Source organism: Argentina anserina, chromosome 7 (assembly GCF_933775445.1).
Source record: "Argentina anserina chromosome 7, drPotAnse1.1, whole genome shotgun sequence".
NCBI lineage: Eukaryota > Viridiplantae > Streptophyta > Magnoliopsida > Rosales > Rosaceae > Argentina > Argentina anserina.
This window is the reverse complement of record NC_065878.1, coordinates 1,428,453-1,444,268: the sequence shown is the minus strand read 5'-3', so window position 1 is coordinate 1,444,268 and position 15,816 is coordinate 1,428,453. Positions and strand designations below refer to the sequence as shown.

At 37.0% G+C, this 15,816-nt stretch overlaps 2 protein-coding genes across 3 annotated transcripts; one reads left to right on the top strand and one right to left on the bottom strand.

The window, feature by feature from the left end:
• The first annotated feature begins 7,317 nt into the window (after positions 1 to 7,317).
• Positions 7,318 to 9,704, top strand: LOC126802411 (uncharacterized). Its single transcript, XM_050530037.1, has 3 exons — positions 7,318 to 7,453; positions 8,271 to 8,768; positions 9,100 to 9,704. The coding sequence occupies exons 1-3, from the start codon at positions 7,366 to 7,368 to the stop codon at positions 9,618 to 9,620; spliced, it is 1,107 nt and encodes a 368-aa protein (XP_050385994.1). The 5' UTR covers positions 7,318 to 7,365; the 3' UTR covers positions 9,621 to 9,704.
• Positions 9,705 to 10,435: 731 nt separating this feature from the next.
• On the bottom strand, positions 10,436 to 13,779 carry LOC126802174 (cytochrome b5 domain-containing protein RLF). Of its 2 annotated transcripts, none has more exons than XM_050529743.1 (6): positions 13,648 to 13,779; positions 13,183 to 13,259; positions 12,690 to 13,050; positions 11,954 to 12,088; positions 11,264 to 11,314; positions 10,436 to 10,826 (listed from the first exon to the last, which is right to left on the bottom strand). In XM_050529743.1, the coding sequence occupies exons 2-6, from the start codon at positions 13,213 to 13,215 to the stop codon at positions 10,729 to 10,731; spliced, it is 678 nt and encodes a 225-aa protein (XP_050385700.1). In that variant the 5' UTR covers positions 13,216 to 13,259; positions 13,648 to 13,779; the 3' UTR covers positions 10,436 to 10,728. The 2 variants fall into 2 exon arrangements, with proteins under 2 accessions (XP_050385700.1, XP_050385701.1); XM_050529744.1 differs by having other exon boundaries at positions 13,183 to 13,254; positions 13,648 to 13,732.
• Positions 13,780 to 15,816: the final 2,037 nt, after the last annotated feature.

The following is a 15,816-nucleotide window of genomic DNA, read 5'->3' as shown; positions in this document are numbered from 1 at the left end:
TTATTGGATTTTGGAACAGAAAAAAAGATTTCTCTTTTCTTCCGTCTCTAAGGCGGTATTGATCGTTGATGTTACCAGCATTGTATGTGCCATCATATAATCCCAGGGTAATGAGTAGTGACAGCAGTACCAATAGCAAACTGCAGAACTTCACAGATATAACTATGACCACTCGAACAATGTCTTCAGGTGGCTGTCAACAGTACCATTATGTTAAGTTAGAGAAACTTCCTGGTATTGTTAAAGGTTTAGCGGATTAGCCTGACCGTAGATAAAGCATATGATATGGATATTTGTATGTGCTTCTTATGACCTGAATCCAGATGTTGCCAATTTCAGACTCTGGCCAAGCTTTGCAATAGAGAAGGTAGTCAGCTGCTGTTTGTAGCAGCTAAACTAATTGGTTGAGCAGTTCGTTAAAACCTAAATAGTCGTTTTCAGTTATCGCAGGTGATGTACCGCGTATTGATTAGCTATAGGGACACACTTTATCCCAGTTTGGTCACCTGAGCTAACTGCTGATTCCCAGTGCCCTTCTTTGGTAAGTAAACCATTCTGTGTCCACTGTGAATCTGTGATCAATGACCAATTTGAACTCGAAACGGGATTGTACTTTGTAACAAGTGATTTTTTACCAATGTTTCAGAAATATAATCCCAATTGATTTTCAATGAGAAGGATAACACTGTAGAATAAATAAGATAACACTTCTCCTTTTTTCTTTTTTCTTTTTTCATCCAAGAATTTAATTCAGTGTTGTGGCAAATCCTCCAAGAAGGGAGGAGGGGAGATGAAAATGTTACAACAAGGCATGTTAATTAAAAGAATGCCCGTTTTGCAAGGTGATGAGCAACATTGCTCTCTATAAATATGGTTAAAGTGATATGCCGGCAACCCACCGTATATTAATCTCAGATTCTCAGATGAGGATTGGATTAGCACCTTAATCAGCCTTTACCAATTGTAAACAATTTTTTGTCTGGAAAATGAACATGGCAGAAGCCTTGATCAGCCACTAATTACTTACAAGCTTCTGAACCTGCTAGTGACTTGACACTCAAAGCAATACTAGAAACAGGCCACATTCCCATACGCACAACAATGCCAATACCTCTAGTAGCACTAGCATAATCATAAGCCCCTTCCTTACAAACGCTAAACCAAACTTGGGGTGGTATGCACCATCTAATACAACTCTTGGATGATTCTGAGGTTTGACATTAGCTGCCCAAAACCATTAAGCCAGGTCATAGCACCGAACCTAATTTGTGGAGGTTGGCAAGAAATATCAAACCATGACTAGACATTCTTGGCCTAAGAAAGAAATGACACCTCTGAGTAACTCTAAACTCGTGAGTTGTGGATAAGCGAAAAAATCACAATATTACATACACATCTCATGTCAACATCCCTCTTTAACGTGGTAACCAATGATATAATTATTCTTAAACTCAGTAAGTTGAGATAATACATTAACATAGACGAGATATCATAATTTCTACAATATTAGTTGTAAACTCACTATTAATCAAAATTTGTTGTTGTCTGTTGAACCCTAAATTGGTAGCTAAACCCTAAACTCTAAAGCTAATCAGGAGTTTAGGGTTTAAAAAAATAAACCTAAAGCTAATTGATAAACGAGAGATCTTCTTCATCATCTTCTTCTTGTCCTTTTTTTTTTTTTTGGGTTACAAATCATCTTCTTCTTTCTTTTGAGATAAATTAACTTTTCTTTATTTGTTGATAAGGGTTTTCAATTTGTTGCATTATGGGCTGGAGGGCACATGAAGTGGGATTATTATCCGCATTTTGGTCAAAGATTATCTGAAAATTCTCACGTCCACCGACAGTGCACATGGAATTATGAAATTACACGTGCATGGGTATAGCGTATCAATCAAAACTGCAGACTGCTCTGCAACACTCGTACCCGTAACGTAGCTCGTGGCTATTGTCAGAATATTAACCGACACAACGGCCAAGCTCATCAATTGGAGGGAGGCCGGAGGCCTATCATAAATCAGTTATCTTGTTGTATTTATCATGATGTTACATTTTCTTTTCTCAAATTTCTACGTATTATTAGTTTTTTTATCAAAGATTCATTCATTCACTTAATGTGAATTACAACGATTTCACGACAATAATCCAAGTAAGAATCAGTCCACCGGTAGGAAATATGAAGATACGCAACTAAACAACTAAAAACAATAGGAATACAAAAGGACACGAACATTATAGGAAAAGAACATGATTAAAACCAGCATTGTAGCATGAACCCGAGCACAGGATGCGCATGAGCTAAAACCCACTAAGGGCGAAATGGCCCACGAAGGGCGGAAGTTGGCCGCTATTGAGTCGAGTCGCTAAAACAAGATCTGATCGTCGACTTTATTTCACAAAGCAAAATGAAAACACACACAACCCTGCAATTCCATGAAAAATCAAGGAAACAGTATCAAACCCAAGTGAAAAATAATCATTAGATCCACCAAGGCCAAACCCAAATCTGGGAAATCTGGATCAAGGAAAGGGCAGCCGTGGACAAACACCCGAACACTGAGAAATCCGATGACGAACTCGAGATCCGAAAGGGCCCGATGCAAAAAGTTGTGCAAAACCAAGACAAAAAGGAAAATAACCTCTCACAAACCGAGATGCAACGGTGACTCTGACTGACTTGACTGGGAGAGAAAAGGCGATAGAAGTTTGGTCTTGGTCTCTCTCTTTTTTTTAGGACAAGGCAAGTGCAGCCCTTAAGCATTCATTGATAAAATTGTCGAATATAAAGGAGGGTCGTAAAGTCTAAACCCTGATTACAAATATCTGAAATAATATAAGAAATTCCTACAAATAAGTACTCAACAAAACACCAATTAGCAAAAACTACTACATTAATGAATGACGAATATATTTGTTTTGTCACAACGGTGACATAAGGAATAGATCAATAGACATGTAACTCGATTACATATCCTAATGTTCCATAAAACAGTTTTCCTATTATATTGCTGTCAGAGAAACCCGAAGTCACTTAATTTCATCATGCCACTGGGAGATTGCACCCATTTGATCAAGAACAAGCGCATCCTACCAAGAACAGAAAAGGCACACAAGGTGCATATATCGGCACGAGGCCCATTTTTCCCTATCATTCGGCGCTAGGGTATTATTCGTGATAAAAAACACATCTTAATACAAATAAACAAAAACTTGAAATAAAATAAAAATAATAATTATCCAGAGCCCAAGCCAGGCCCAAAGCCCAGGGCTTATTACCAATAAACCCAAAGCCCAGGGCTTATTATCAATAGTCCAAAGCCCAAGTCTACCCAACTGAATGTAGGGATGACGATACGCCCTTCCCATCGACGTTGGTGACAACGTTCTGAAACTGGCAGTAACCTTTCCACCATGTACCAGCGGCTATCATGTCGCATCACTCTCCCTCAAGCCGGAACTGGACCCTCCAAACCAAATCGGGCTTACCCAATCAGATATCTTGAGGATCTCAGCAATGTCACAGCACCATCATCACCATCCAATGAACTCCAACTCCGCATCACCACCTCAAATCGCATCCAAGCCAGCCCTCGTCCCTTCCCATGATAGCGCGATCCAGCCTCCTGTTGTTGCTCGACACCAAGAACCTCCCCAAGCACCCAGAAACGTAGCAACATCACCCTACCAGCGGCTTCTCAACTTGCCTAGTCATCACCAGACCCAAGGCCCCATCTCACCCGTCCGACGACGACGCCGCAAGGACGTGACTTCGGACCTGGCATACACTTTGCAAAGAAGGCTAGCGGCGCCTCTTAGGGTTTTGGAGAGGTAGGGAGAAACCCGAAAAACAAATATAAAAAAATAATACAGAGAGCTTACTTATTATTAGTTTAAGACTTTAAGTTCATGGGATTAGACGTCGCAAGAGCTATTAGACCTCTTATTTAGTTGGTTGTGTTTCCGAACTTTGGAATTCTGGTCGAGTGGCTAAACACTGAGCTGTAAGTTATAGTGGTTTCTTTATTTTTTAGTCAAGCCTAAGAAACAACTCCAGGACAAGCTCGATCAACTAGGAGAGTAATAACATTTCACACAGATTTGATTACACACATACTGTATTTTAGTTCAAAGAGCCCTATCCATCTTCCGAAAAATGAATAATTAATTTTATAACAGACAAAAGCAAAGCAGCAATTCAGAACATAAATTAATCTCCGACCGGCCTCATTTGAAGATTGAGCAACCAATCTTATAGTTAATGTCAGCTAGCTTAGTTAAATCAATTTACGACCTCATTTGAAGGTTCGTCTTCAAAAGGAATAATGGAGTTGAAACCAACCTCTAAATTTATTTATACACATGCAACCTGCAAGAGTGATTTTTTTTTTTAATTGAACAACCTGGAGAGACCAGCTGAAGCTTCCTGGATATAAATCTCCAACATCTCCCAAACCAGTAACATGATGATCCATCAATTAATTGAGTACAAATTCATTCAAAGTTTTCTTTAATTTCCATCATTAGTATAAACACAGACATGTTCTTAAAAGTCAAGTAGCTAGGTTCAAGGTCGGCCATTATAATCGACTTTATAAACTTTGGTTTGAAACCCCTTTAAGGAGCTGTGAAGAGGTAGCTTGGAATTTTAATTAGAGATCAATCACTTTTCATTAATAGCACAATCTGATAATTTGTAGGGATCACTTCCTCTATTATCGACTCACTCAACCACATATTTATGAATTTCGTTGCTCTTATTTTAGTTTTATTTAAATAAATTCGAACAGCCATAGATGATGATGTAAATATGAATAGGATATGAATGTACTTCCTTAACTTGTAGATCAACAACTAGCATTGGGAGAGGTATATGCAAGTTAGACCATCTCCCACCATAAGATAAAACCCTCAATATAGCTTAGCATCACTTTCCACCATAAGGCATCTCTCACTTCTCGATTTTTTTCCCGTATGTGAACAATTGAAGGCCATAGATAACATTCCATTTGATAAGGTAAATGAGATTCTTATTTTATTATTTTGTCATTTTCTTCTTATTTATCCTCATAGTTTTTAATATTCATATTATATCCCTTTTAATTTTAGTTATATTTTAATTATCTTCATAAACATTGTGCTTATAATTTTGTTTTACAAATAACGACTATACCATCACGAACCTCACAATAAGTTTTTTCATATGAACCTAATATTGAATATGATTAGGGCTAAATTATTTTAATGCATAATAATTATTTATGATTTAATCACGATAATTAACGGTTTTTTTTTAACTTTGAAGATGACCCCTAAGCTCGGAAAAAGTACCATACACATTGATGCATAAAAGTAAAATAACTAAATAATGCATAAAAATTAAGAGAAGTCACTAATCACCGAATTCAGTACTCTGGAAGATTATCGTCACCTCTTGCATAAATAATAGTCGTTGCAAACCCAAAACCCTATGTATATCTTACCATTTATACCTTATGGTGAGAACTCATAAACAAAAGATATAAAAGATGTTAAGAAATATACCAAAGTGGTAAGCCATATATCTCTTATACCTTATCAATTTTACTTTATGATGACAGATGCTCTTAGAGTACGAAAGAGTGTAACTAGACAGACGTAAATCTCTTCAGATATTGTTGATAAATATCATGATACGGGATATAATTAAGCTGAGAACGCGTTATTGAGTTATTTGGAACGGTCTGGTCCGAAATTTGTGTTTTAATTTGTGTTTTGTCAAAAAATAAAGATAAAGGTTGGCCCACACGGATGAATTCATCAACTAAAAAATTGCAGAATGTGACAAGCTTTTGGTGGTCATACCTTCCAAATGCAGAATCAGAAAAGGACAATTATACCCCCTCCTCCACTGCTTAAATTCAAGTTTTTTGCGGTGGGAAAACAAAAAACACTAGGGGTGGCAATGGTATAGAAAACCATTCCAACCAATTTGTATACCAACCGTACCAAATATGTTGGTATACCAAATACTTGGTACATGGTATATGGTACAATATACCGTACCAATATTAAAAATATGGTAGGTAGGTGGTATAGATTTTCCATATACCATGGTATATCGTACCTACCAACTTATATTATATTATATTATTTAATTAAAAAATATATATATATCTTTAAATTTTAATTGTAAATTTATTGAAAAATAAATTTAAACCATATATATCTACCAACCTTAATCTAATCTCTCTGAGTTTCTTTCTCAAGTACACTATTTTTCTCGTCTTCAATTTCTTTATTTAATTATGAATGAATCGATTCAATCAAATTCCCAAGTACAAATGCTTAGACCTATCAGTAGCACCATCACTGCTTAAAACATGTCAACATATATCGCATTTAAACCTATCATTTATTTTTTCAATTGTTTTGAAAATTCATAAGTACTTTAACAGTTTGACTATTTGGACTTTGACTTTTTATTTATGATTTTGTATTTGGTAATTTGGTTGAAGTTATATAAGACTTTGGAATTCTATTGTTATTTCACTTATTTATTATTATTTATTTGGGTTGGGCCTTAAAATTTTTGGGCCTTAAATATGTTGGTACAAGCCCATTACCAACCGTACCAACCGAGTACCAACCGTACCACTTAATTGGTATACCAACGTTATTGGTTGGTATAAATTGTGGATTTTTCATACCAAATATATATTGGTTGGTATATGGTATTGAAAAATTAAGACTGGTATACCAACCAATCCAGCCCTAAAAAACACAAGATTTTGTAAGAGCTATTAACTTCATCTATTCTACGACCAATTTCATTGAAAAAATCTTTTCTATGACCAAACTATTAACTTATGCACTAACCTACCCCATTTCAGTGATCAAAAAGAAAAGAAAAAAAACCTGGCTCATATGATCCGAACATGTTAAATATTTTGATTTAATTTAGTAATTCTGAAGTAGTATTTGCTAAGTACTAACATAGCGCATACTTCAATATTCGTGACATCATAAAAAATCCAACAAACAATCTCTTCTAGGTTAACACTTTTAACAGTGTGTGTGTGTTTTTTTTTAAAGAAAATTGTAATTTTACTTCAGAGTTCTGACAGGGGCCTTCATATTCTAGTTTCAGTCATGGAAAATTGGAATACCAAGTAATAATAATGGAGTTTGATTACGATAGCCATACCATGAATTTAGGAGAAAAAAGAGGCTTCTGAGAAACCAGGACAAACCCAACAGAGGAGGCAACGTGATTTCTGCAAAACTTTCCTATTTCCCATCTTATCCTCAACTCCCACTATAAATACCATATAAGCACGCTCCACTCCCTCATACACAACCGCCTCAGTTCTCTTCTGAGTGAAAATGGCTCTGCTACTAGTCTCTTTCATACTTGCTCTCGCCCTCATTTCCACTAGTCCTGCCTTTGCTGTTGCACCTAAGCCTCTTGAAGGTAATGTGATGTTCCTCTCTCTCAAATCTAACCTTCCCCAGTTCATTTTCTTTGGGGAATTATCTTAAACCTGATCTGTTTTCACTTAGCTATGTCTTTCTACTTTGAAGTTTGAACTGTATGTTATAACTTGGAAGATGGTCTTTTGGGGATGAACATTGTTCTTAGCTGTATAGAAAAGGTCTATTCTTTGAGCTCCATTTTGTGGTCACTGTCTTTATCTCTGACCCCGTTTGGTCTTATTGCACTTTAAGGTCACATCTAATCTGTTTGAATTATTCTGTTCTGCAAAAGTTGGATTTTGTATAGTTGGGATTCTAATCTGGTGGGACTGTCTTTGAGCTAAACTCCCCCATATGTGTTGGTTATGGAGAATCTTACTTTGATCTCTTCAAATCAGCTATGTGCTTACAATTTAACAGTCTCTAGCTTTTTGGTTGAGCTGGTTTTGAGGTTATAAACTGAATTTTGGCTCCTTATCCTTGTCTCTCTGACCCCTTTTGATGTAACATTCAAAGATGGGGTTTTCAAATTTCTTGAATGACTAGATTTTGAGCTTAACTTACACACCTCCACAGATGCATTAAACTTAATTTTTTTTCAGCGCAAAAACCACTTTCAGTCTTTTTTATTACACCTCTGTTCTGATGTGCTTTGTAAAATTTGGGGTTTTCTTGAACAGGATTTGGGTTTGATGTACGAACAGTTTAATGTGTCCAGATACATATGTTGCAACCAATACAATTTTTCAAGCTTTTTTCTTGTTTTACTTTTGCGAGTTCTATACTCAGCTCTTTGCTGTGCTTATTTTGTTCAGGACTTTTGGCCAATGGAAATTTTGAAGAACCACCACACCCAAGCAGCCTCAAGAAAACAGTACTCATAGGCAAAAATCCACTGCCCAAATGGGAAATCAATGGCTTTGTGGAGTACATCTCCGGCGGGCCTCAACCGGGCGGCATGTTCTTTGCTGTAGCTCATGGTGACCATGCAGTTAGGCTTGGTAATGAGGCGTCAATCTCTCAGACCATAAAGGTCAAACCAGGGTCACTATATGCCCTAACATTCGCGGCATCGAGAACTTGTGCACAAGAAGAGGTTTTGAGGGTATCAGTGCCTCCTCAGGCAGGAGACCTTCCTTTGCAGACTCTATACAGCAGTAATGGAGGCGATACCTATGCTTGGGGATTCATAGCCAAATCTAACACTGTTAAAGTGACTTTCCACAATCCTGGAATTCAAGAAGACCCTGCTTGTGGTCCACTCTTGGATGCAGTTGCTATCAAGGAGCTTGCCCCTGCACTACCCACCAGAGGTATTTACAATAATCATCACTATACTTGTGCTATTTTTTGGGTATATCTTTTGTTCATTATGATTATGATCAGAAAATGGGTATAAATAATGTGTGCTGGTTTTGGCTCAGTCCTGTACCTTTTGAACAATTTTATTAGGTCCCCTAAAGGGAATGCACTTGTTTCTGCAGCAGCTAAGTTGTATATATACCTTGTGCAACACCTGAGAATCTGAATCTGAAACAAAACTCAGTGCTCTATTGTGACTCAATCTGTTTTGGATGGGTTTTAGCATTTTAATATTTACCAAAAATTATAAGGGTTTCTTACAACTTTGTATGTCTTTTGCAGGTAATCTGGTCAGAAATCCTGGGTTTGAGGAGGCACCCCATAGATTATTTAACTCTTCCCATGGTGTACTCCTTCCTCCAAAACAACTAGATGAAACATCCCCACTTCCTGGCTGGATCATCGAGTCCCTCAAAGCCGTAAAGTTCATCGATGCCAAGCACTTTAATGTCCCATTTGGAAAGGGTGCAGTTGAGCTTGTTGCTGGGAGAGAAAGTGCCATCGCCCAGGTTCTTAGAACAGTTCCCAACAAGCTCTACAGTCTCTCATTCACCATCGGTGATGCCAGGAATGGCTGCCATGGATCAATGATGGTTGAAGCATTTGCAGGGAAGGACACTTTGAAAGTTCCTTTCAAGTCACAAGGAAAAGGCGGTTTCAAGAATGCTAGTTTCAAGTTCAAAGCAATTTCATTCAGGACCAGGATTACATTCTACAGTTCTTTCTACCACACCAGGACTGATGACTATGGTGCTCTTTGCGGACCCATCCTAGATGAAGTTAAGGTTTCCCCTATTGCCTAGAAACTTTTATAACCTTAGAGAGATTGTGCAATCGTTTCATTACTGCGAGTTTTTTTTTGTATATTCGACCGATGTTTTACCATTGTGTAAGTCTGGACTAGTCTACAGGACTAAATTTTCTACCAGAATTATGTAATCCTTCCAACTTAAGAAAAAATTGGTCGGATTTTCTTGTCTACTAGTGTTCCAGTTCTTGTCCTGGCTTATTTTGGTCATATTCTGCATCTAATAAGTAATAAGTAACGCAATCGAATGCATGTTACATCATTTGTAAATGCGGGGGCTTGCGGGGCAAAAAGATGTTTTTGCGGAGTGAATGCGGAGGAGACCCCGCGTGCAGGGGCTGCGGGGCTGGCTGCAGAGGCTGGGCCGCGTGCAGGGGCTGCGGAGCTGCGGGGAGGGGCTGCAGGGAGGGCTACGGGCAGGGGCTGCAGGGGGGGGGGGGGGGGCTGCGGGCAGGAGGTGCAGCGATGCGGCGGCGAGGAGATGCCGGAACGTGGAATCGACGGCGGCCGGCGGCGGAGAGAGAGAAAAGAAAAAAAATAGGGCTCTAAAAGTTTAGGGTTTTAGGGCAAAGTGCGTGATAACGTGATGCAAGATGAAATAATTGTGTATTATTGAATGATATGGTGGCCTATATATAAGCATTTACAAAACCACAATCCCGTAGGATTCGGAGTCCTAATCTATTACGGAGATACTAATCTATCTCCTAACAGAAAACCTATTAGGCTAAGACACACATAAGGGTAGAATAGTAATTCTCCCGGAACAATAGTAATAAAAAACTAATAGCCGCTCCCCTAGAATGCCTGTTGTGATAACATTCATCATTTATTGAATTTTGAAGTAACAAAATAATTTCATATTTGAATTATTTAATAGTACATATCAAGAAGTCTAAATGCATGTAGTTGCATTTCTAGTTAAGTTAATGAAAACAGGTCAGAAAAAAACAGAATGTGAATTTGACAGATTGATACATACGATACATGCAAGAGTGAATATTGTTACAAAAATTTGAGACGCACACAGGTATGACAATATATTGTTAACTTGGTACACTTTGAATGATCACCGGACCAATTTGCCTGTATGAAGTACGAGTCTATATGCTGGAGTTTTGCTGCCCTTGCCCATCATCTAAAGTACCCACGAGACACTTCTCAAGTAAAAAATCAGCATTCACCCAAGCATGGTATTTATCTAAAGCAATGTAGTAAGGACTGCAAAAGTTAACAGCAACTGTTTTTCAAACATACAAGAAAGATGGTACCGGTTGAGCTGTTTATATTTCAACAGAAGCCAGCATATAATCTGATAGGAGCGATAGAGCTACTTTATAATGTGGAGAACTATCTCTTTTAATTTTGGAACCATTATTCATTACGAAACCAGGCACCTCTTCCCTCCTAAACACAAGTCCTTTATTGGGGTCCTAGATACCCATGGTAAATCCACAAAAAAACTAATTTGCACGTAGCCATGGACATGCACTTTTCTAGGAATACTAAATGTATTACTGATTAAGATTGATTTTGATATCTGACTGAAAAATAAAACCAAAGGAGGTTGCAAAGAGTAATTGAGGCCAAAAACATTTAAAAAGCCACTGGAACTTGAATATATGATATAAAGGATACTGAATAAAGATGTGCAGTCTTTCCCCACAGCCTTCTTTAGAATATCAACACCTGAAACAGATGATTTTGTCAGAAACAGGAAAATTCTCTTGCAATTTATGTAAATAAGATGTTTGGAACCTCTAAATGGAGTTGACCATATATGCTAGACCATTAGACTACTCATTGACTGACGACATCATATCAGTCGTAATTTTATTGATGCAGCCAGCATAATGGAGGGCAATGCATGCATATGGTCAAATTTAACTGATACTTTTAACATCAGAGTGCCTTATCAATGCAACCGTGTTCCTATAAGATCATCACTGATATCATAACATTAATGAGTTTCAGAATTGATGGCATGCGTCTCGCAATGAACTAGCATCACAAGCCCACCTGAGCCTCCTCCTTAATGTATAGAGCTTGACTTCATCAGAAGCAAAAACAGATGCCAAAAGTTTTGGTATATTGTTTCTCCTAAATTTCCCATCCACTTCATTCTACTATCACACAGCTCACATACTAGAGCAAAGAATTCTAAGTGTGACTAGTATTTTACCAAAACACGCATCACAAAATTCCTCATGTACTTTAAATCTCTTAGGTTCTACAATCGATCTTAGCCAAAAGGCCGAGAAAAGGTATCCAGTGACATAACTCAACCCAACAAACATTTGAACTTGACAAAAAAAATCATGACCGTACCTCCAGGGTGAAATCTCATGTATGGAGATAAATTATACACACGGCCTTTTAGAACAGTCCACATAGAATCCCCTTTCTGGTTTTGCTTAACTTCATTCATGGAAATAAGCCTCTTATTTGACTGTCCCTTCAAACCTGTGGCACGATATTATATCAAGAAACTTACATTGATTAGCAATCACTGGATTCTTAGAGTTATAACTTATAAGTAATTATAAGTTACTTCCTGAAATCATAATAGCAAGCATCCTAAGTTCAGAATGAGAACCCTATCTCAGAACCCACTACACTATTTTCCAATTTGATACAGGCAGATTAATCTAACAAATTTACTTCTAAAAACCAGTACTTCCTTGAATGCACGAGTAAAGTTTTCGCACTTCGAAGTTTCTAATGTAGTCAGAAACCCTGTACTGTAGATAGTCAAGAACTAATATTACCAGTATACACCAGTTCAGTTGGCTGGAAAAGAAAATATATTAAAATTGTTACTAATATAGGATGGATATTTGGGTCAGCTAGGGACTATACTGCCACTCAAAGGTACTCAGGCTTTTGGAGAAATTGGAATTAGAAGGATTGTTTAAGAGTGTAACAATAAACTACACCAGAAGAGAGGAAACATTTATATTTATGCATGCAACACTGCTAAGGAAGATACAGTAGTCAATAACAAAATTAAAAAGAGGTTGCGAGAAAGTAGAACGAAGATAAGTAAGCACTGTTCAACATGTACCTGCAAGGTCGGGATGCGTCCGAGTAAGCTTGAGCCAATCCATTTGGCTATACCCCTTCTCAAAAGGAACCTTGGCACGAGTGGCAGGCTTTGCTGACTTCGCACCATCCCTTGATGGTGCTTTTTTGGGAAATTGAGAGTATTCGTTCGTGGATGAAGCATCAATAACAGTAACAGACAAAGATCCAACTGTCTCCTGTTTTCCGGAGATGGCACCCCTTGGCACTCCACCTTTCCACACTGAACCACTAATCGGATTGCTAATGGTGCCACTCGACAACTCATCTTCTATCGTAATAGCATCTATATCTAAAGCAAGCTTCTTCGTATCGATACCATCCTGGTTTCCAGATGAGCCAACCTATAACATATACGACAGACTTTACATTTATATATGTCACAATCTTCTGCAAATGCTACATTAATTCAGCGACATACATAAGAGTACTAGTTTTGTAGTTCTTGAGTGAGATGTAAATTTCGATATACTTGCCTGGCAAAAAGTAAAATCGTTATCGCTGTCCATAATGAAGCTGAATTAAGTTCCCAGATTATTACGAACAGTCTAACCTGCCGAAAAAATATCACAATAAAACATCACATTCTGATGTTGAAAACATCATCAGACAATTCTGCTAAATTATTCGGTTACTGAATTGAAATAATAAACATCTAATACAAGCCTACCCTAAGAGAATTGAATGTACATCTAATACAAGTTATATGATGAGTACGAAATCGAAATAGCTCAAGATTGAAACTGATGAAATTCTGGAATAACTAAAACAGTCTGGATGAGACTGATAATTTTGATCAGGCTAATTTTGAGCTACCTAGACATTGATCAATATAATATACACATCGTAATGAAATTTCGAAACTATGAATCGCAGCGGACAAAACAGAGAATAGTTTAAAAAAAATCATAATCAGGCGATAAGAGAGAGGAGGAGAAAACCTGGAGGACCACGCAGTAAATCGCCGGAATTTGTAAACTTGTTTGAAGTTTCCGGCGACCAGAAAAAGGAGAATATAATTTAGGGAGACGAAAAATGGTTGAGGCCAACCAAGTTGGACATTTATAATTTCCTCCCAGTCATTCCGACCTTGTCTCTCCCTCACAACGAAATCTGAGCCATCCAATCTAAATGAAATGAAAGGCCACGATCTCTCAATTTTTATTTTAAAGATATCTCGTTCATCTCTTTGGCTTACGCAATTTCTCATCCTTCTCTCTCAACTATACCCCACAAACCTTCATCTTCATCAGCAAGACCAAACACAAGTCTCCATAAAAACCCAAATCCCTAAACTTTCCCATCAAATCATGGTAATTACTTAGAACGACGCAGAAACGGAGTCGACGACATGAATGGCAATGGTATGGTCACCAGGCTCGGGCCGCTCGGCCACCTTGACGGGGCCCACGCCTGCAGCTCCTTGCTGTAAGATTTCTAAAATGTTAAATCAATTTTGGACATAAATAATAATTATGTTTAATGTCATCACTTATTTCTACATGAAAACAAAGAAAGTATCAAATCTAATTTGTAATGATTTCGTGTATTATATCATTATAGTAAGGAATTCTAATCTAAGTCTAGAAACAAGACCACAAATCAATATTGAATTACAAATCTAAATAAGATGACTTAACTCACAAAAAATCTTTAATGGAATGACTCTTAGGGTTACTAATTCTCTATATATATGGTAAAAGTCTCTGTTATCACTACAATATATTGCGTGAGTTTTTGTCCATTGAAAAAGCAGAGAGTAGTAACTAACAGAAGACATTGTCTAGCACTTTGTATTCTTGAATTAAAGAGCAATGGATACTGGAGTTGTTATTCATGAAAATGGTAAGTTAATCTCATTTATTAGGGTTACGATTAGTTGTTATGCATATGATCTTTGGCTTTATACTCGTAACATGTAATTGGATTTACATATGGCATCAGAGCAGTTATATGAGCACAAAAATCTTTTTGTTTTGCATAAGTAAAATCGTTTTAAAGGTTTTAACAAAAAAAATAAAATATATTTGTCTTATAGGTTGAACCAGTTGCAAACACGCGGATCCGGTCTCAACCCAATCCAAACTCAAGAACAAAAACCCAGATAGTTGTTTGTGTTTACAATTGATAGTTTTGGTTACATAATGGGGGAGAGATCGATCAGCAGCGCACGAGACTTTTATGTCTCTTTTGGGATTCAAACCCAAATTGCTACGGATTAAGAAGACCAAAAGGATTTGTTGCTGATTCAAAAACATTGTTTTACGCTTCCGCTCAAAATTGCAGCAAAATTGGGGAAAAAACATAATAGGTTTTTCTGAAAAGTTTTTGATTTCAATGTAAGTAGATTATATGTAGTGTGTATGTGTGTGTGTGTGTGTGTGTGTGTGTGTGTGTGATTATGCATAAGAACCCCAAACCACACCCAATGTGCATATAAGAGTAGCTTAGAGACTTGGATGTGGTTGATGTGTGTTTCTTGTATGGCTGAGAATTTTAGTTTTCTATGCAAATATATACTCTATGATTGAATTGAATAAATTGAATGATTGCATTCTATATGTGTGCTGTGATTGATTAGCAATGTATGTAGAAGGTTAAAATCTCCTAATTTGTATACATTGTTAAAGTTTTTGCAAACACATGAGCTTAGTTTTCTTACAAAGGTTATTTGGATAGAAAAACAAGTTTACAAGCACAATTAAGTTTGTGATTTTTTTTGGGTATAATTGATAATATTGCACAAAGCATTCTTCATAGATATCGATCTGCAGGGAATTATCAAGTTAACAAACTATAAAGTTGTGTACTGTGTTTTAAATTCATGTTTTTTGTCCTCCAAAGAAGTGGTTAAAAATGTGTAGAATTTTAGATGACCATTTTAACTGAACTTGCCTCATATTCGTGCGATGCACGCATTTTCATTACACAAATTTGTAAAATTTTATTTTAAGTGTATTTTTAAAAGGTAATTCTTTTATGTAATTATGTTTACCACTAAAAATATTTCAGGCAAAACATATCGGTTAAGCATTTGTGCTTTTACGTAATTGTCATTATGCATATGCGTGAAAGTAAGATTTTCAGATGGGCATATTTAGAAGTTCACA